Here is a 22,610-nt window from a genome sequence, read left to right as displayed (position 1 = left end):
TAGAATGTGAAGTCTTACTTTCGGAGAAAAGTTGATAATGTTGTTGTAAAGAGGTGATTGCTCTACAGGGAGAGAGCAGCTCTGCTGAGGTAATACTAGTATAAATGATATTTGAGCCATGCCATGACAAAACCAACATAATGGGTGTGCGACCAGCATCGATCCAGACCAGCCTGCGTGACCGTGCAGTCTGATCAGGATCCATCCTGTTCGCTGTCAGTTTCTCTACTTATTATAAAGTTGGTAAGCGAACAGCATGGATCCTGATCAGACTGCGCTGATGCGCAGGCTAGTCTGGATTCATGCTGGTCGCAAACCCACTATGTTGGTTTTGTCATGACGCGGCTCAATTATACCCTTTACTGGATTTAATATATTTTCAAGAGCGGTGATATATAAACCAAGTTATCATCAAAGAGTAATTATCCTAACCATAAAGGCATATTTCTATGACAAAGTGTAACATGTATTTATGCCATACTGATTAAAGATATCTAAAAGATAATGGTATCGCATTGTTTTAAAGTACAGTGTATAGCATATAAAACATTTCCTATCAAAAAGACTGTCTTGTAGTTTGGCATCACACTGGTATTGTTTTACCCTTATTCCCATTAAGTTCTGAAAAGACTGAGTTTTAGGAAATGTAAAACATGCAAAATAAACACTTGCCTGAATAAGAATCACTTGACGATGGCACTAGAATAAATCATTACAACACTATATTATGTGTTAATCACTATGAACAGTAATACAGTGACTTTTGACTTTTCAGGAATCAACAGTAGTTCCTAAAGCCCATGTCATTTTTCAGTAAAGCATGTTGGTTTGTAAATTCCATAAGGAAATTTGTCGGCTTTACAATAATATTGAGCAGTTATGCATGGTTATTTGTCAGTTATGCATGGTTATTTGTCAGTAATGCAGGGTTATTTATCAATTTTGCAGGGTAATTTGTCAGTTAGGCAGGGTTATTTATCAGTTATGCAGGGTTTTTTGTCTGTTATGCAGGGTTATTTATCAGTTATGCAGGGTTATTTGTCAGTTTTGCAGGGTAATTTGTCAATTTTGCAGGGTAATTTGTCAATTTTGCAGGGTAATTTGTCAGTTATGCAGGGTCATTTGTCAGTTTTGCAGGGTGGTTTGTTGGTTTTGCAAGGTGATTTGCCATTTTTATAAGGTGATTCGTCACTTTAACATGGTGATTTGTCAGTGTAACAAGGTGATATGTCAGCTACTCAAGGTGAATTGTTTGAATGATGCATGCTAATTTGTCCAGTATCCAAAGAGATTTGTCAGTTAAGCATAATGCATGTCAGATCTGCATGATGAGTGTCAGTTATACATGAAAATTCACTATTTACACAGAATAATATTTTCCCCAGTCAGTCATGTTGAATCATTACTCAGATGGATTTTTCCAATGTGCAGATAGATTTATTATACTGGGTGAACAGAATGCTATGCCAGGTCAAGTCACCTTGCACATCAGTACGCTAGGTCAAAGGCAGCTGGCACATCAGTAACCAAGATCAGCTGGCACGTCAGTAAACAAGGACAGCTGGTACTTCAGTAACCAAGGTCAGCTGGCATGTCAGTAACCAAGGTCACCTGACATATCAGTAACCAAGGTCACCTGGCACATCAGTAACCAAGATCAGTTGGCACATCAGTAACCAAGATCAGTTGGCAGGCCAGTAACCAAGATCAGTTGGCACATCAGTAACCAAGGTCAGTTGGCACATCAGTAACCAAGATCAGCTGGCACATCAGTTACCAAGGTCACCTGGCACATCAGTTACCAAGGTCACCTGGCATGTCAGTAACCAAGATCAGCTGGCACATCGGTAACCAAGGTCAGCTGGCACATCGGTAACCAAGGTCAGCTGGCATGTCAGTAACCAAGGTCAGCTGCCATGTTGGTAACCAAGGTCAGCTGGCACATCAGTTACCAAGGTCAGCTGGCACCTCAGTAACCAAGATCAGCTGGCATGTCAGTAACCAAGGTCAGCTGGCACTTCAGTTACCAGGGTCAGCTGGCATGTCAGTAACCAAGGGCAGCTGGCACGTCAGTAACCAATGTCAGCTGGCATGTCACCAACCAAGGTCAACTGGCACGTCAGTAACCAAAGTCAGCTGGCACATTAGTAACCAAGGTCAGCTAGCACGTCAGTAACCAAGGTCAGCTGGCATGTCAGCAACCAAGGTCAGCTAGCACGTCAGTAACCAATGTCAGCTGGCACGTCACCAACCAAGGTCAACTGGCACGTCAGTAACCAGTCAGCTGGCACATTAGTAACCAAGGTCAGCTAGCACGTCAGTAACCAAGGTCAGCTGGCATGTCAGCAACCAAGGTCAGCTAGCACGTCAGTAACCAATGTCAGCTGGCACGTCAGTAACCAAGGACAGCTGGCCTGTCAGTAACCAAGGTCAGTTGGCACATCAGTAACCAAGGTCAGCTGGCATGTCAGTGCTGTCTGATCATAATTTGCACTCTTTGCAAGGTTTACAGTTTGAAATTTTCACTAAAAATGATGAATGGCCTTGTCTAGATTTATAGATGGGCAGGTCCATTTAAGATATTTAGAGTGGTAAGGGTATATACTCTTTATTGTTATCATATAAAAAAAAACCTCTTAACATTTTCAACAGACAGTTTCGTACTCGAATTAAAAGGAGGTGAAAGGTTCAGAGTTTGATTAAACTGCATCCTGCCATTCTATATTTACATAAAGCATGGACTCTATATACATGTACTTCACACACTGATCACTGACAGCATCAAAGAATTTCCGTCGACTTACCTGAACTTTGGCCTTTGTACAGTCCTCGCCCTCCGTACAATGTTGGTTTTCATCCTTGTTGTTGTCAGCAGACGCCTCATCAAAGTCTTCATCATCATCTAGTGTATCAACTATAACAAAACAATGGTACATGTATATAATGATAGAATGCCAAGATCTCTTGTAAAGGAAAACCTGTGTTATAAGGACAACCTTTGTATAGGAAACGGACATGAAATTTCTCCGCCAAATTTTGTTGTTTTTTTTAATCATAACGAAAACATGGAAGTCATGCGACATTGTAATATACACATGACAAGAGTTCACTAAATTGTATTGTAATAGTTCTACACTAATAGAGAGTAAGTATGGACAGCCAAGGCTTTGTACATTTAGAATTTGTGTGCAAGGATACAAAATAGGTAAATTTTCAAACAATTATATAAATAATGTACCACTTCAAATACTTGTTGAGAACTGGTTAATACATATGAAATAACAACCACTTCCCACTACAAACAAAATAATGCTCTTTAATTTGTAAAAAGAAAATTCATTCTTTACTTTTCTGGTTGCCAGAGGGAAAATTTCCAGATTTTTTCAGAGGAAGAGAAAGCTTAACATCCCTTTAAATTACAGGCACTATATGGCCGACACCCAATTAGAACCACTAAGTGGTTTGAGGCAGCCACTGTAACCTCTCAGCCACAGTCCCTTTTAATCCTTAACCTGCTGACCTTTGTGCCAATGAATTTCCCTGCCCTAAAATTAGGGACAATTCAACTGACCTTTGTGCCAATGAATTTCCCTGCCCTAAAATTAGGGACAATTCAACTGACCTTTGTGCCAATGAATTTCCCTGCCCTAAAATTAGGGACAATTCAACTGACCTTTGTGCCAATGAATTTCCCTGCCCTAAAATTAGGGACAATTCAACTGACCTTTGTGCCAATGAATTTCCCTGCCCTAAAATTAGGGACAATTCAACTGACCTTTGTGCCAATGAATTTCCCTGCCCTAAAATTTGGAACAATTCAACTGACCTTTGTGCCAATGAATTTCCCTGCACTAAAATTAGGAACAATTATCAGATATCAATGTAAAAAAATAAAATTGGAACTAGAGCTTGTCAAAAGTGCTGAATACCCCCAACAATAGCTTGTTAGATAACATTCTTTTAGTTTATAATTTTGCATAGGGAGAATGCAGTAGTTAATAGATTATTTCAAATGCTTTTATATCATTTGTTCTACATCAGTAAGATAAATTAAAGTGGATTTGGAGTTTTCATGACTTTTAAGGGCAATATGTTCTCTCTCCCTGAGATTTCTACACTTCAACTACCTACAACGTTTCATGTTGATATCTTTTATGTTCTGGACAAAGTTCAAAGTGTAAAAATGAACAAAGGGGAATAACTCCAAAATTAGAGAAGGGAGGGTTACAGTTCTTATATGCACCACACTTCAACTCATTCAGATCTACCTACAAAATTTGAAATTGATATCTCTTGCACATTCGAGTTATGTCCCAGACAAGAAATCTGCAACAGACGGACCAACCAACCACCAGCTGACTCCAGTTTACCCCCCGACAAAATTTGTTTGTTGTGGGTATTAAATTACAACTGGAAATATGCCCATTGTGCATGGATGCCCCCCTACTCCACTGTTATCTTCTTTAGTCTACGCACAAACAGCCCAAGATGGTCGGACAAGGGCTCATATAAAAGCCCTCCCACTCACCCCCCATAAGCTGGGGCGTAAGAATTCAACTACAAACAGTAAAAGTCCTGGTCAGTCTGCATAGGCTGGCCTGTTCTGAGGCTGATCACTTTTGGTTTCTGCCGGTTTGTGGTTAATATGGTGGGAGTAATTAAATGACTTACACAGAATGTCATCAGTCATATGGGACGACTGTTCACTTGGTCCCTTCGGGTGTTGACAGGAATTGCTTGGAGGTGGTGCTGTAAAAAATAAATATATAAATAACAGTTCAAGGTCAATGCTGCACACAGACAATAAGATTAACAATTTTGAAAATTTAATCAAGTTCAATGCTGCAAAAATTTTGAAAACTAAATAAACTTCAAGGTCAATTCTGCACACAGACAATAAGATTAACAATTTTGAAGATTTCTGCACACAGACAATAAGATTAACAATTTTGAAGATTTAATAAAGTTCAAGGTCAATACTGCACACAGACATAATACAATTAAAAGTTTTGAAAATTTAATCAAGTTCAAGGTCAATCCTGTATACAGACAATAAAATTAACAACTTTGAAAATTTAATCAAGTTCAAGGTCAATACTGCACATAGACAATAAGATTAACAATTTTGCAACTTTAATAATAAAGTTCAAGGTCAAGGCTGCAAACAGTTTTGAAAATTTAATCAAGTTCAAGGTCAATACTGCACATAGACAATAAGATTAACAATTTTGAAACTTTAATAAAGTTCAAGGTCAATGCTGAAAACAATTTTGAAAATTAAATCAAGTTCAAGGTCAATTCTGCACACAGACAAATAAGACAAACAACTTTAAGACCAAAAATTTCATCAAAGACATGTAATTTTAGTTTATTTCAAAGTAACGTTATCTCCTAAATTCCCTTTACAGATCTTATCATCAAAATGGCAACTTTTTGTTATCAAAACAAATGTATACAGCATTTCTTATAATTTTATTCAGATAATATTTTAAATGCAAAGGTTAATTCTCATTAATAAATTATTCTGTAATTTTAGGAAAATGGACTTGAGTTATGGTAATCTGTAATTAATCATAAGCTTTGAATGTTTGTAATTAATGTTTATTACTCAAACAATAGCATATACATGTAAACTTTTTTTGGATGATCAAGTGGGAGATTTTTCTTCAAAAAGAGGGAGATTTTAGAATTTGCAATAAAAAAAAGAAAGAAGTTTTGACATCAAAAATAGGGAGATTTCTTTAATTTGTGAAAATACCCTTTATTTTAAGAAAAACCTTAGAAAATATGGCTGCAAAAAGTGGGAGTCTCCCGCTAAAAGTGGGAGGATTCACATGTATGATAGCAGTTTAGTTATGTAACCTTTAGCCCCATGATGGAAGTTTAAATATACCCATGCGACCAGTGCAGTCCAGGTTCAGCCAGTTCATCTGTGCTGTCTGATTATGGACTACACTGTTCACTTTTCAGTCAGTGCATAATTTGAAATTTTTTCGTAAAAATGATTAATGGTTTTGTCTAGATTGAAAGATGGGGGAAGTTCATTTAAGATATCTAGCTTGGTTAAGGTTAAGTCTATTATGACAACATTTCAAGACGACGTCCAAGACTGTGTCATGCTTCCTGTTGTTTTTTCCCTACTGATTTTTACACATTCCTTGGTCATATCTTGGTGAACAATCCACCCAACTGGCTTTCCTGGATAACTAACCAGTAAATGCCAATTTCTCCATAAGAGATGATCAACTTCTAATCCCACATGATTTATAAATCAACGGTGAGAGACAGTGACCATTAGACATAGAGACAGTGACCATTAGACATAGAGACAGTGACCATTAGACATAGAGACAGTGACCATTAGACATAGAGACAGTGACCATTAGACATAATGTCCGAGATCAATTGTCACATGACGCCTCACATGATATGACGCATGATATGACGCCTCACATGACATGACGCCTCACATGACGATCCAACCAGCGACCTCTAGATTACTTATCTGATGATATCCCTAATGAGCTAGGTGGGCCATTAGTCAATGTGTTATTATCATGTAGTGAGGCATCGTGGGATACCCACGGCTGAACCATTATCATTTATCAGCATGTTATGTGACATGTTTATCAATCGTGGGTATCCAACGATGGTAGTGAGTTGGGTTATTTTTAACTCGTGAAAAGAAGCAGAAGTGGTAAAATGCAAAATAGAGTGAAATAGTATCTAGATATAAATGTAAAATGAAACATAGAAAATATTAAATTTTACTATTAAACAATAGATAATCTATATCAATTTTGTCTACAATTAATGATGTAATTTTTTTTACATAATTGACATAAATTACACAAATTTACATAAATTTTCATAAATTTACATAGATTTATATAAATTTACAAACTTAAAAGAATAAAGACAGGAAATAATTTAGTATTTGAATAAATGCAAGCGCACATGCACAAAGGACAGAGTACATTTTTCTACAAACATTACCACACACTTGTGTCAGAAGAAAGGAAAAGTTACATACTAAACTTAAACAAATTAAAAAGGGAAGCAAACATTTGATGTGCCACATGAAAGATGCAATTTTGGCGCGATTTCTTACTTTTTTAATTTACGACTTTTTTTTAAGTTTATATTTTGTTAAGCATCCCTTATACGCTAAAAAGGATGTTTTGTTTAGCAAGCTTTAACCCTTACCCTGCTTTCAGCACTAAATCTACCACTGCGACCAATGGAGACCATGGATAGACGGCATATCTATGCTGTATGGTCTGCACTGTTCACTATTCAGTTAGTACATATTTTAAAATTTCCCCTAAAAATGATAAATGGTTTTGTCAAGATTGAAAGATGGACAAGACCACTTAAGATGCTTAGCTGGATAAGGGTTAAAACTAGACTGATAATGAAATATCTAAAAATAGAAATATATACAAACTAAAAATAGAAACATATACAACCAAATACACATGTAGCATCTTTGTCATCTAATCACATCATAGTAATTATAAGTTAAATAAATATACAGTCAAACCTGTGAACAATGGCCATGCAAATGAATTACCAAACATGACCCTTATACTAGTAGACAAGTGGTCTTTATGTGGAGGTTAACCTATTCTGTTAAATCAATAGATTGTTGAAAAAGTGGTCTTTCTTTACAGGGTGATCTCTATTATAAGGTGATCTTTAACACAGGTTTAACTATGTTAGAAAAATAAAAATGACTGCAGGCTGGCTATATACAAGTGGGTGGGGTATTACATCTACGGATGGTGAAGTATTATCGAGCATGCTATTAGATAGAGAGTACTGGTATCATACCACATTTTGAACATCTGTTACAGCAGCTATTACATTGTCCACACGAGCCATGCGAGCGACCTGTTTTAAAAAGTACATATTGCAAGAAACATTACATTATCGCTCAGACGATGAAATTCCAATTGAACAAGGATACAACAGAATTGTCAATAACATCTATAGTGATCCTATTTTTTTTTTATTTATTTATTTATTTACCGTATTTATTTATTTTTTTCTTATTTTTTTTTGACATTTTCATTTTTCATGCTCAGGAATTAAGCATCTCGACCTACAGAGTGTAAGGTCAATTCAAAAATTACCAAATAATAAAAGAATTTTCAATGTTAAATTTCCAATTTGTAGAAAACACATACATTATCATTTACATAGGTAAAAAAAATATATCCTGTTTTTTTTTACTATATGAATTTTACGAATCATTTTGGAATCTCATCTACTAATTCATTTAAATCATCAAACGTGTTCCATTCATCAATAACTTTATGTGAATCTTCAGTATTTTTTTCTTCTTCTTTTCCCCCTTTTTAAAATTTTTCAGTTGTTATTTAAGTTCATGTGTTTTTTTTTGTGTTTTTTGTTTGTTTTTTTTTCTTTTTTTTTTTACTCATTTTTCATATCCAATTTTTATCTTTTTTCCTGAAAGGGGGACCCATAGCATTTATGACCCTTATCACTATAGCAATTACAATATTTTGTCCCCCCGACACCCTTGTATTGATGAATGAAACACCTTTTTATCATATATCGTTCAAATTGGGATTAATATACATTGACATATTAGTATTCAAGCAAAAATCATGCCTGACAAAACTTTTTCGATGGTAACATAATCTCCAAATGCTTTTGTAATTTTTGTGATAGTACAACTAATTATTTTATAATGTCTTTATTTTAAGTGATTGTCACTTACCTAAACTATCTCACAAATGTGACAGTTTCACATGAAAGTAAGGTATTTGTGAAACAATGTATATGTGACTATCTACCCTATTTACTCACTTGTAAGTCTTCTTTTACCCCTATGATTTGAAAAGTTGTATTTTACACCTTGTCTTACAAAAGAGGCATGAACCAAAAAGTGGCTTGGAGCTCTCTGTTATTTTTAATATTTGTACATTTGTTATGAGTTATCCCACCAATGTGACATTTTCACATGATTTTAGGTATGTGTAACTAGGAATAATATACACTAATAACTCAATTATAAGATATTTCTTCCCTTTTAAGTTCAAGGGTTGTATTAGGCACCTTGTCAAATAGGCGTATCACAATAGTCCATACAAAAAAAAAAGACATGAAGCATAAAATGTTGCTGTTATTTTAATATTTGTACATTTGTAATAAGTTTATACAAACTAGGTTAAATAATATTCATGCACATCTAAGACAATAAAATTGTCTTATATGTGAATGAAAAACAAAATACTGCAAAGTTTCACATTCCAAATTTAGCCACTGTCTTTTAAGTGGGCTGACTTAAAGGTGAGTTAATAGTGAACACAAAATCCTCATTAAATTAAATGAACAAGTTAGTGACAGTGTGTGTAGACCACATCAAAACCAGACTAGTTTCTTTCTTTCGATATCCTCACATAGCCTATAAATTATCACTCAACTAGTTTTAATTAACCTTATAAACAAAGTTATCATGTGAAGAAATAAAAGACCTCTAAATACTGAAAAAGAATATTTTTATATAAAAGATAGGAAAGAGTTAGTAACATATTTTGTCAAAAGAGACAGCCAAACAAAAATCCTTAAAACACATCTTGAACAGGGTCAGAAAAAGCTTTAAAATGTCTATACTACTAAATATATATTAATAATACGAACTCTACGTCTACAAGAAGTTTGAAATAGAATACAGACATACAATACAATATCACAAAATCTGGGGAATAAAGAAGCCCGAAATTGACAACTTTCTGATGTAACAAACTTTATGAATTTAATAAAAGTGCATATAAAGTACTCTTGCCAGTAAAATGTTTAGTGATAGACATGAAATTAAATGCACACAACCATGTCCAACCAATATCTCGAGGTCCTTCTGCCCTATTTTCTGCTAGATATACGGTACTTAAATTTCAAACTCGTGATAATAATTAATTTTAATACAGCAAAAAATCTGCAATGTAATTAATGCAATTAATTAATCACATTTTAAAATATCAGCAAAATTTGTCTTTTTTTATTTTGAGTTGGAGACACACTGTCACTGTAAAGGTCATATGGCTAATTTCCAGCTGGTGGAAGAAGACCTCAGGTGTCACTCCCTGCATTATTTTAACCCGTTACCTGCTATATTTCTATAATGGACTCATTCTCTCCAGCTTTGAATTTGAAACAGTCCATTCAAAGATCGAGGGATTTCAATATCAAAATACAACAAGAGCCGGTTGAACCGGGTGATGCTCCCCGATTAGGTTTTGGACACAGGAAGGTAATATACCTATTGTTGTGTCAGAGTTATGCCACAGACAAAGTTCAAAGTGTAAAAACAACCCAAATATTGTGCACAACACATTGTCTCAATATTGTGACCATTTTTGTGAAATAGTTGTAAAATCCGACTTCAAATAACGAAGTAATGCGCCGGACATGATTTTGCTGCAAGGTCATAACATGACCTTGACCTTCAAGGTAGGGACCCAAATGTTGCATGCGGCACGTCGATTCAATATGGTGATCATCTCTGTGAAAAAGTTGTTAAATCCGACTTCCAGTTACAAAGTTATGGGCCGGACACGCTTTTTGCTGCAAGGTCATGCTGTGACCTTGACCTTCAAGGTGGATACCCAAATGTTCCAGACCCTGCGTCTCAATATGGTGATCATTTCTGTGAAATATTTTTAAAATCCGACTTCAAATAACAAAGTTATGGACCAGACACGATTTTGCTGCAAGGTCATGCTGTGACCTTGACCTTCAAGGTAGCGACCAAAATGTTGCGCGCGACACGTCGTCTCAATATGGTGATCATTTCTGTGAAAAAGTTTTAAAATCCGACTTCAAATAACAAAGTAATGGGCCGGACACGATTTTGCTGCAAGGTCATGCTGTGACCTTGACCTTCAAGGTAGCTACCCAAATGTTGCGCGCTACACATCGTCTCAATATGGTGATCATTTCTGTGAAATATTTTTAAAATCCGACTTCAAATAACGAAGTTATGGACCGGACACGATTTTGCTGCAAGGTCATGCTGTGACCTTGACCTTCAAGGAAGCAACCCAGATGTTGCACGCGACACATCGTCTCAATATGGTGATCATATCTGTGTAATATTTTTAAAATCCGACTTCAAATAACAAAGTAATGGACCGGACACACTTTTGCTGCAAGGTCATGCTGTGACCTTGACCTTCAAGGTAGCAACCCAAATGTTGCCCGCGACACATCGTCTCAATATGGTGATCATTTCTGTGAAATAGTTTTGAAATCCGACTTCAAATAACAAAGTAATGGGCCAGACACGATTTTGCTGCAAGGTCATGCTGTGACCTTGACCTTCAAGGTAGCGACCCAAATGTTGCGCGCGACACATCGTCTCAATATGGTGATCATTTCTGTGAAATATTTTTAAAATCCGACTTCAAATAATGAAGTTATGGACCGGACACGATTTTGCTGCAAGGTCATGCTGTGACCTTGACCTTCAAGGTAGCGACCCAAATGTTGAGCGCGACACGTCGTCTCAATATGGTGATCATTTCTGTGATATAGTTTTAAAATCCGACTTCAAATAACAAAGTTATGGGCCGGACACGAATTCGGGACGGACTGACGGATGGACGGCCGGACGACCCGAGGACTATATGCTCCCCCGAAATTTTTCGGGGAGCATAATAATTGAAATGCCAACAGTATAGAGCCTGGTCAGACTGCACGGATGTGCAGGCTGGCCTGGCTCTATACTGGTGGCAAAGGCTGACCACTTTTGGTTCCAAAAGGTTAAGGGTTAAAATCAAGTGCAAACACCTGAATGGAATCCTAAGACCTTGATGGGACTTGAATCCACAGCAGTGTGGGGCAAGTGGTTTGAAGTCAACAACGTTTACCATGGATATTGCTTAAGGTAGTCTTACTGTAATGCTTTCCCTCAAAAGAAATTCTTACATCTGTTAATATCGTAGCAATTCGGTTATTTCCGGAAAGTTAACTTTTCAAAATCTTTGGCATTAGATTATTTACAGTCACCCATTCCTTATCAATATGTACTAAATTCAGGTTATAGATGGTTAAGATTTATTGAATACCGAATATTGTGAAAAATAACTTTCCGGAAAAGACCGTTTTATTCTGACAACGGGCGATGTTAGAAATTTATTTGGCGGGAAAGCATTATAGTACGACTACCTTACAGAAATATTATTAAATCTCAAACACAAAATTTTTGCATAAATTGACTATTTCTACCAGAATCCATAAAACAAAACAAAAAATCAGGGTATGTCAGGGGAATACAATGGGTAAAATACAATCAAGGGTGTACAGACGCATGGGCAGTGATTAATATATAATGTATTTATATATATATATGCTAACTCAGCCCTACATAAACATGCATTATGCAACATGGAACCAGCACAAGCCAACATGTCATCTCGTTATTGACCTTTTCGAAAACCTAGCTAAACACCGTTTTCCGGTACGTTACCGTTTTAGCTCTGGGGAATTACACCAAATGAGGTACATAACACAGTTACGTGATATTTCTATTTTTCTAATATTTATCTTTTTTTCTGAAAGGGGGACCCATAGCATCTATGACACTTATCGCTATAGCAATTACAATATTTTGTCCCCCCGACACCCTTGTATTGATGAATGAAACACCTTTATATAATATATCGTTTAAATTGGGATTAATATACATTGACATATTAGTATTCAAGCAAAAATCATGCCTGACAAAAAATTTTTGATGGTAACATAATCTCCAAATGCTTTTGTAATTTTTGTGATAGTACAACTGATTATTTTATAATGTCTTTATTTTAAGTGATTGTCACTTACCTAAACCATCTCACAAATGTGACAATTTCACATGAAAGTAAGGTATTTGTGAAACAATGTATATGTGACTATCTACCCTATTTACTCACTTGTAAGTCTTCTTTTACCCCTATGATTTGAAAAGTTGTATTTTACACCTTGTCTTACAAAAGAGGCATGAAACAAAAAGTGGCTTGGAGCTCTCTGTTATTTTAATATTTGTACATTTGTTACGAGTTATCCCACCAATGTGATATTTTCTCATGATTTTAGGTACGTGTAACTAGAAATACTGTACACTAATAACTCAATTATAAGATATTTCTTCCCTTTTAAGTTCAAGGGTTGTATTAGGCACCTTGTCAAATAGGCGTATCACAATAGTTCATACAAAAAAAAAAGACATGAAGCATAAAATGTTGCTGTTATTTTAATATTTGTACATTTGTAATGAGTTTATACAAACCAGGTAAAATAATATTCATGCACATCTATGACAATAAAATTGTCTTATATGTGAATGAAAAACAAAATACTGCATAGTTTCACATTCCAAATTTAGCCTCTGTCTTATAAGTGGGCTGACTTAAAGGTGAGTAAACAGTGCACACGAAACCCTCATTAAATTAAATGAACAAGTTAGTGACAGTGTGTGTATACCACATCAAAACCAGACTAGTTTCTTTCTTTCGATATCCTCACATAGCCTATAAATTATCACTCAACTAGTTTCAATTAACCTTATAAACAAAGTTATCATGTGAAGAAATAAAAGACCTCTAAATACTGAAAAAGAATATTTTTATATAAAAGATAAGAAAGAGTAAGTAACATATTTTGTCAAAAGAGACAGCCAAACAAAAATCCTTAAAACACATCTTGAATATGGTGATCATTTCTGTGAAATATTTTTAAAATCCGACTTCAAATAACGAAGTTATGGACCGGACACGATTTTGCTGCAAGGTCATGCTGTGACCTTGACCTTCAAGGAAGCAACCCAGATGTTGCACGCGACACATCGTCTCAATATGGTGATCATATCTGTGTAATATTTTTAAAATCCGACTTCAAATAACAAAGTAATGGACCGGACACACTTTTGCTGCAAGGTCATGCTGTGACCTTGACCTTCAAGGTAGCAACCCAAATGTTGCCCGCGACACATCGTCTCAATATGGTGATCATTTCTGTGAAATAGTTTTGAAATCCGACTTCAAATAACCAAAAGTAATGGGCCAGACACGATTTTGCTGCCAAGGTCATGCTGTGACCTTGGACCTTCAAGGTAGCGACCAAATGTTGTGCGCGACACATCGTCTCAATATGGTGATCATTTCTTGTGAAATATTTTTAAAATCCGACTTCAAATAATGAAGTTAGTGGACCGGACACGATTTTTGCTGCAAGGTCATGCTGTGACCTTTGACCTTCAAAAGGTAGCGACCCCAAATGTTTTGAGCGCGACACGTCGTCTCAATATGGTATCATTTCTGTGATTATAGTTTTAAAATCCGACTTCAAATAACAAAGTTATGGGCCGGACACGAATTTCGGGACGGACTGACGGATGGGACGGCCGGACGACCCGACGACTATATGCTCCCCCGAAATTTTTCGGGGGCAGCATAATAATTGAAATGCCAACAGTATAGAGCCTGGTCAGACTGCACGGATGTGCAGGCTGGCCTGGCTCTATACTGGTGGCAAAGGCTGACCACTTTTGGTTCCAAAAAGGTTAAGGGTTAAAATCAAGTGCAAACACCTGAATGGAATCCTAAGACCTTGATGGGACTTGAATCCACAGCAGTGTGGGGCAAGTGGTTTGAAGTCAACAACGTTTACCATGGATATTGCTTAAGGTAGTCTTACTGTAATGCTTTCCCTCAAAAGAAATTCTAACATCGGCTAATATCGAAGCAATTCAGTTATTTCCGTAAAGTTATTTTTTCAAAATCTTTGGCATTAGATTATTTACAGTCACTCATTCCTTATCAGTATGTACTAAATTCAGGTTATTGAATACTGAATATTGTGAAAATAACTTTCCGGAAAAAAAACATTTAATTATGACATTGGCCAATGTTAGAAATTTATTTGGCGGGAAAGCATTATAGTACAACTACCTCACAGAAATATTATTAAATCTCAAACACAAAAATTTTGCACAAATTGACTATTTCTACCAATATCCAATATTAAAACAAACAAAAAATCAGGGTATGTCAGGGGAATACAATGGGTAAAATACAATCAAGGGTGTACAGACGCATGGGCAGTGATTAATATATAATGTATTTATATATATATATGCTAACTCAGCCCTACATAAACATGCATTATGCAACATGGAACCAGCACAAGCCAACATGTCATCTCGTTATTGACCTTTTCGAAAACCTAGCTAAACACCGTTTTCCGGTACGTTACCGTTTTAGCTCTGGGGAATTACACAAATGAGGTACATAAAACAGTTACGTGATATTTCTATTTTTTTCTAATATTATTTAAGCGTTTAAGGTGATAAAATTGATGTTTTTGAAAATTATCAATATTCCTTTAATATCTATTGCAATAATTCAAAAAAAAAAAATTATTTATAATGAAAATCAATAAAATTCAAACAGACGTAGTGGAATCCTCCATAATAAATAAAGTTATTTTCTGCGTAAACTTGTATATTTACTTTATTTTTTGTATGGAATTATTCATACAATGATATTTAATTATTTTCTTGTAAAGCAATAACTGTTTTATTTCAATTTAATTTAAAAAAAGGCCGAAAACATCGAGTTCCCTATTACACTCCATTAGGTGAATTCCCCAGAGCTATGTACAGAAAGTACCGGAAAACGGTGTTTAGCTAGGTTTTTGAATTCGTGAATTATATTTTTACTTAAATTTTACTTCAAAACTGTGTTTAAATTACTTTATCAAGTGAATTATGTACTACAATAAGACTTTATTTGTATTTTCGTTAATTGTTTAAAGTGTATAAAACTATAATCAAATATTGTAATAAAATATTTCAATGGTAAAATTTTGTTGTTGTCATAATCTAAGAATTGATTCTCGAACGATCTATCACAAAGAATGTCTCACACATGGACAAACATGCAAAATTTGTCTTTTACAGAATAAAATTTGACAGAATGAAATATTGTGCTGCTATTTAAAGTTGTTTAGCAATGATTTCGTATATGCCCCGCTCTAAAGGAATTATAAAATATATTTCTTTCATACAGATATTTTGGAATTCTTTTTTTTTTTCTTCAAAATTCAAACAATTATTTTATAAACTGCAGGCTGCCGATATATATAGCTTTATACACTTTGACACTAAAGCATAGACTCAATGTATTATCAATTTTTTTTTTCCTATGCATTTCTAAACAAACAACAGCCCTTTAAAATAATGTATGAAAAAAAGCATTTGTAAATAAAAACAAGAGGGCCATGATGGCCCTGAGGTCGCTCACCTGTATATAGCCCCCCCCCCCCCCCCCACACACACACTCATAAGAAGATGTTTCATGCTAAACATCTAAGCTCTAGCTCATTGGGCTTTTTAAAACAAGATTTTTTTAAGTTTTTTTACTATTACACATATACATTATGTAGTTAAAAACAATGACACCCCTGGGGCGGGGCCAGTTTTGACCCCAGGGCTTTTATTTGAACAAACTTTGTAGACACTTACTAGAAGATGGTTCATGCTTAAGATCTAAAACTCTAGCTATTTGGGTTTTTTTCAAAGAAGATTTTAAGTTTTTGCTATACACATATAAGGAAAATCAATGACCCCGGGGCGGGGCCAATTTTGACCCCAGGGCTTTTATTTCAACAAACTTGGTAGACACTCACTAGAAGATGTTTCATGCTTAATATCTAAACTCTAGCTATTTGGGTTTTTTCAAAGAAGATTTTTTAAGTTTTTGCTATACACATATAAGGAAAATCAATGACCCCCTGGGGTGGGCCCAATTTTGACCCCAGGGCTTTTATTTGAACAAACTTGGTAGACACCTATTAAAACATGTTTGATGCTAAATATCTTAGCTCTAGCTCTTTGAGTTCTTTAAAAGAAGATTTTTTAAGTTTTTACTATATGCATATAGGGAAAATCAATGACCCCCTGGGGTGGGCCCAATTTTGACCCCAGGGCTTTTATTTGAACAAACCTGGTAGACAACCATAAGAAGATATTTCATGCTAAACATCTAAGCTCTAGCTCATTGGGCTTTTTAAAAGAAGATTTTTTAAGTTTTTGCTATACACATATAGCTAAAAACAATGACACCCCTGGGGCGGGGCCAGTTTTGACCCCAGGGCTTTTATTTGAACAAACTTTGTAGACACTTACTAGAAGATGTTTCATGCTTAATATCTAAACTCTAGCTATTTGGGTTTTTTCAAAGAAGATTTTAAGTTTTTGCTATACACATATAAGGAAAATCAATGACCCCCGGGGCGGGGCCAATTTTGACCCCAGGGCTTTTATTTGAACAAACTTTGTAGACACTCACTAGAAGATGTTTGATGCTAAATATCTTAGCTCTAGCTCTTTGAGTTCTTTAAAAGAAGATTTTTTAAGTTTTTACTATATGCATATATAAGGAAAATCAATGACCCCCTGGGCGGGGCCAATTTTGACCCAGGGCTTTTATTTGAACAAACTTGGTAGACACTCATTAGAACATGTTTCACATGCTAAATATCTTAGCTGTAGCTCTTTGGGTTCTTTAAAAGAAGATTTTTTAAGTTTTTACTATATGCATATAGGGAAAATCAATGACCCCCTGGGGCGGGGCCAATTTTGACCCCAGGGCTTTTATTTGAACAAACTTGGTAGACACTCACTAGAAGATGTTTCATGCCATATATCTAAGCTCTAGCTCTTAGGGTTTTTTAAAAGAAGATATTAAAAGTTTTTTCTTTCGGTTGCCATGGCAACCAGAGTTCTGCATGGAATTAAATTCTTTGAACAATTTTTAAAGGTGACCACCAAAGGAACATTCCTGTGAAGTTTGGATGAAATTGGCCTAGTGGTTTATGAGGAGATGTCATTCAAAGTAAAAGTTACGGACGACGGACGGACGACGGACGCAGGACGAAAAGCGATCACAAAAGCTCACCCTGTCACTTTGTGACAGGTGAGCTAAAAATGCAAGAAAATAAAATAATCTATGAAAAAATGTTTTGTAAATAATATATGTAACACAAGAGGGCCATGATGGCCCTGAGGTCGCTCACCTGTATATAGGCCCCCCCAACCCCCCCCCCCCCCCCCAAACGTTGCAGGGCCAATTAAACCGAAGGGCTTTTATTTGCACAAACTTGGTAGACGCCCATAAGAAGATGTTTCATGCTAAACATCTAAGCTCTAGCTCATTGGGCTATTTAAAAGAAGATTTTTTTTAAGTTTTTACTATACACATATAGTTAAAAACAATGACACCCCTGGGGCCGGGCTAGTTATGACCCCAGGGTTTTTATTTGAACAAACTTTGTAGACACTTACTAGAATATGTTTCATGCTTAATATCTAAACTCTAGCTATTTGGGTTTTTTCAAAGAAGATTTTAAGTTTTTGCTATACACATATAAGGAAAATCAATGACCCCGGGGCGGGGCCAATTTTGACCCCAGGTCTTTTATTTGAACAAACTTTGTAGACACTCACTAAAAGATGTTTCATGCTTAATATCTTAACTCTAGCTATTTGGGTTTTTTTTCAAAAAAGATTTTTTAAGTTTTTGCTATACACATATAAGGAAAATCAATGACCCCCCGGGGCGGGGTCAATTTTGATCCCAGGGCTTTTATTTGAACAAACTTGGTAGACACTTATTAGAACATGTTTGATGCTAAATATCTTAACCATAGCTCTTTGAGTTCTTTAAAAGAAGATTTTTTAAGTTTTTACTATATGCATATATAGGGAAAATCAATGACCCCCGGGGCGGGGTCAATTTTGACCCCAGGGCTTTTATTTGAACAAACTTGGTAGACACTTATTAGAACATGTTTCATGCTAAATATCTTAGCTCTAACTCTTTTGGTTCTTTAAAAGAAGATTTTTTTAAGTTTTTACTATATGCATATAGGGAAAATCAATGACCCCCTGGGGCGGGGCCAATTTTGACCCCAGGGCTTTTCTTTGAACAAACTTGGTAGACACCTATTAGAACATGTTTGATGCTCAATATCTTAGCCATAGCTCTTTGAGTTCTTTAAAAGAAGATTTTTTAAGTTTTTACTATATGCATATAGGGAAAATCAATGACCCCCCGGGGCGGGGCCAATTTTGACCCCAGGGCTTTTATTTGAACAAACTTGGTAGACACTCACTAGAAGATGTTTCATGCCAAATATCTAAGCTCTAGCTCTTATGGTTTTTTAAAAGAAGATTTTTAAAGTTTTTTCTTTCGGTTGCCATGGTAACCAGAGTTCTGCATGGAATTAAATTCTTTGAACAATTTTTAAAGGTGACCACCAAAGGAACATTCCTGTGAAGTTTGGATGAAATTGGCCTTGTGGTTTATGAGGAGATGTCATTTAAAGTAAAAGTTTACGGACGACGGACGACGGACGCCGGACGAAAAGCGATCACAAAAGCTCAACCTGTCACTTTGTGACAGGTGAGCTAAAAAAGTATCTCCTAAAAAAGAATGAAAATAAGACCAGAAATTAGTCCTACACATTTTTTTCTAACATAATGACATAACAACATTCATGTGGGTCAACACATTAACAAAGATGACGTGTAGCGGGTGCTTTAGGTGCTATACACGGGACATATATACACAGCACTTATGATACGAATCGAACCTTCTGGGCCTTCTACGCCATGTTGATTGCTGCACGTGTCAGTTACCGGGCCGATTGTACATGTCTGTGTACACGAACCTTCCGACTCACCTGGTTTGCCGCGGGTTCTCGTCTCGATCACGCACTTTTCCTCACCAGCCTCCTGAAATTAGGTTGAAATTAGGTCACCTCGGTGCAATAACTGGTTAACTCCTATTGAATTTAGAAGGACTTAATACATTACTGCAATAAGGTGACGATTAGTATGTTATTAAAAATATCTTCCAAGAACGTATTTCAGCAAAATATAAACTTAACGAAACTTGCAAGTACTCAGATTTTTAACTTTTAGTTTGGCAAATTCTATTTTCCCAAACGTATTCCAAATCAGTAACGAAAATGTATATTGGTTCAATCTGTTTGTTTGAATGTTTTTGATGAATAATCAACTAAAAAAAACTTTTTTGATTCAAGCATAGATGACAAAAAAAACCTAACTAAACTGATTCTGAGAAAAGTTATACTCAAATCCTTAAGCTTAACTTACTTATTTTAAGTTTCGTTTAGTTTACATTAATGTACATTGTAAAGAAAAAATCACTCCAGGTATACTGTTATCAAAAAGTTCTTGTGGCACTTAACAAGATATGTTTGTAAAACATGTATGCCAATAAGTCATGTGATCAGGTTATTATGCATGACTTCTGACCCAGTGAACAAACAATTAATAAGGGTTATCTAGTAGCTACTGGTCATGACTAGTCACAAGGTAATAATTATTGTGACCCCATAGGTTGTGTGCAGCAATTTAAGTTATTACAAATCTTGCATAAATTTTATGAATCATGTAGGCCTCATTAATGACAGCCAAGTTGTTATATTACAGAAGACCTTCAAATGTGTAAACCAAAAGCATTTTTAGTTTAACATAAAAATATCAACCAAGGCAACTCGAGTTGTTGAGTTATTGGTCAGAAACCGTCATTAAGTACAAGGTCAATATGACATTGACCCCTTGACCCCAATTCAATAGGGGTCATCTACTGGTCATGACCAATCACCATACCAAGTTTGAAGTTCCTAGGCCTAAGCGTTCTTTAGTTATTGATCAGAAACTGTTTTTACCTACAAGGACAATGTGACCTTTGACCCCTTGACCCCAAAATCAATAGGGGTTATCTGCTGGTCATGACCAATCACCATACCAAGTTTGAAGTTCCTAGGCCTAAGCGTTCTTTAGTTATTGATCGGAAACCGTTTTTACCTACGAGGTCAATGTGACCTTGACCTTTGACCCCTTAACCCCAAAATCAATAGGGGTCATCTGCTGGTCATGACCTATCACCATACCAAGTTTGAAGTTCCTAGGCCTAAGCGTTCTTTAGTTATTGATCGGAAACTGTTTTTACCTACAAGGTCAATGTGACCTTGACCTTTGACCCCTTGACCCCAAAATCATTAGAGGTCATCTGCTGGTCATTAACAATCACCATACCAAGTTTGAAGTTCCTAGGCCTAAGCGTTCTTTAGTTATTGATCGGAAACCGTTTTTACCTACAAGGTCAATGTGACCTTGACCTTTGACCCCTTGACTTCAAAATCGATAGGGGTCATCTGCTGGTCATGACCAATCACCATACCAAGTTTGAAGTTCCTAGGCCTAATCCTTCTTTAGTTATTGATCGGAAACTGTTTTTACCTACAAGGTCAATGTGACCTTTAACTTTGACCCCTTGACCCCAAAATCAATAAGGGTCATCTGCTGGTCATGACCAATCACCATACTAAGTTTGAAGTTCATAGGCCTAATCGTTCTTTAGTTATTAATCGGAAACTGTTTTTACCTACAAGGTCAATGCGACCTTGACCTTTGACCCCAAAATCATTAGAGGTCATCTGCTGGTCATGATCAATCACCATACCAAATTTGAAGTTCCTAATCTTAAGCGTTCTTTAGTTATTGATCGGAAACCGTTTTTACTTACAAGGTCAATGTGACCTTGACCTTTGACCCCTTGACCCCAAAATCAATAGGGGTAATCTACTGGTCATGACCAATCACCATACCAAGTTTAAAGTTCCTAGGCCTAAGCATTCTTTAGTTATCACTCGGAAACCATTTGGTCTACGGACCGACAAATGCAAAGCAATATACCCCCTCTTCTTTGAAGTGGGGGCATAATGATAATTAAATTATTCTTTAAACAAATATTTAAACTATTCAAGCAGTTCCTCAAAAATATTTATTATAATATAAGGAATTATCCCTATAATAAATGAGCTTTAGTATACATTGTATAAAATCTAGTTGTGGTGCAAAAATCAGCCAACTAACACTGTAAACATATCTTTATTAAAAATGCATTGAAAACTAGAGGATGCTTTTGTAAAAAAGCGCATGTCTCCCCCACTGCTGAGAATAACTGTGAATGGAAACAGGAATGGAAATGGAGAAATTGACCAACGGTCACTGTGACCTTGACCTTTGACCTACTGACCCCAAAAACAATAGGGATCATCTGCTCTATAAGACCAATCATCCTATGAAGTTTGAGGGCTGTAGGTCAAAAGGAACTCTAGTTATCATACGGAAACGAGAAATTGACCAACGGTCACTGTGACCTTGACCTTTGAACTACTGACCCCAAAAACAATAGGGATCATCTGCTCAATAAGACCAATCATCCTATGAAGTTTGAGGTCTGTAGGTCTAAAGGAACTCTAGTTATCATCCGGAAACGAGAAATTGACCAACGGTCAGTGTGACCTTGACCTTTGACCTACTGACCCCAAAAACAATAGGGATCATCAGCTCTATAAGACCAATCATCCTATGAAGTTTGAGGGCTGTAGGTCAAAAGGAACTCTAGTTATCATCCGGAAACGAGAAATTGACCAACGGTCACTGTGACCTTGACCTTTGAACTACTGACCCCAAAAACAATAGGGATCATCTGCTCAATAAG

At 36.0% G+C, this 22,610-nt stretch overlaps 1 protein-coding gene across 1 annotated transcript in view; it reads right to left on the bottom strand.

The window, feature by feature from the left end:
* Positions 1-22,610, bottom strand: part of LOC132732335 (tetratricopeptide repeat protein 17-like) — an 85,752-nt gene that overhangs the window by 25,149 nt on the left and 37,993 nt on the right. Inside the window, 5 exon segments of the mRNA XM_060718741.1 lie at positions 673-699; positions 2,805-2,914; positions 4,672-4,749; positions 7,834-7,893; positions 19,666-19,807. Coding sequence (XP_060574724.1) covers positions 673-699; positions 2,805-2,914; positions 4,672-4,749; positions 7,834-7,893; positions 19,666-19,807 — 417 coding nt within the window.

Source organism: Ruditapes philippinarum, unplaced genomic scaffold, assembly GCF_026571515.1.
Source record: "Ruditapes philippinarum isolate M1 unplaced genomic scaffold, ASM2657151v2 ctg2084_1_1_1_1, whole genome shotgun sequence".
In the NCBI taxonomy this organism is placed as follows: domain Eukaryota; kingdom Metazoa; phylum Mollusca; class Bivalvia; order Venerida; family Veneridae; genus Ruditapes; species Ruditapes philippinarum.
Note: the sequence above shows the minus strand (reverse complement) of the source record. Positions and strands in the feature narration are given on the sequence as shown.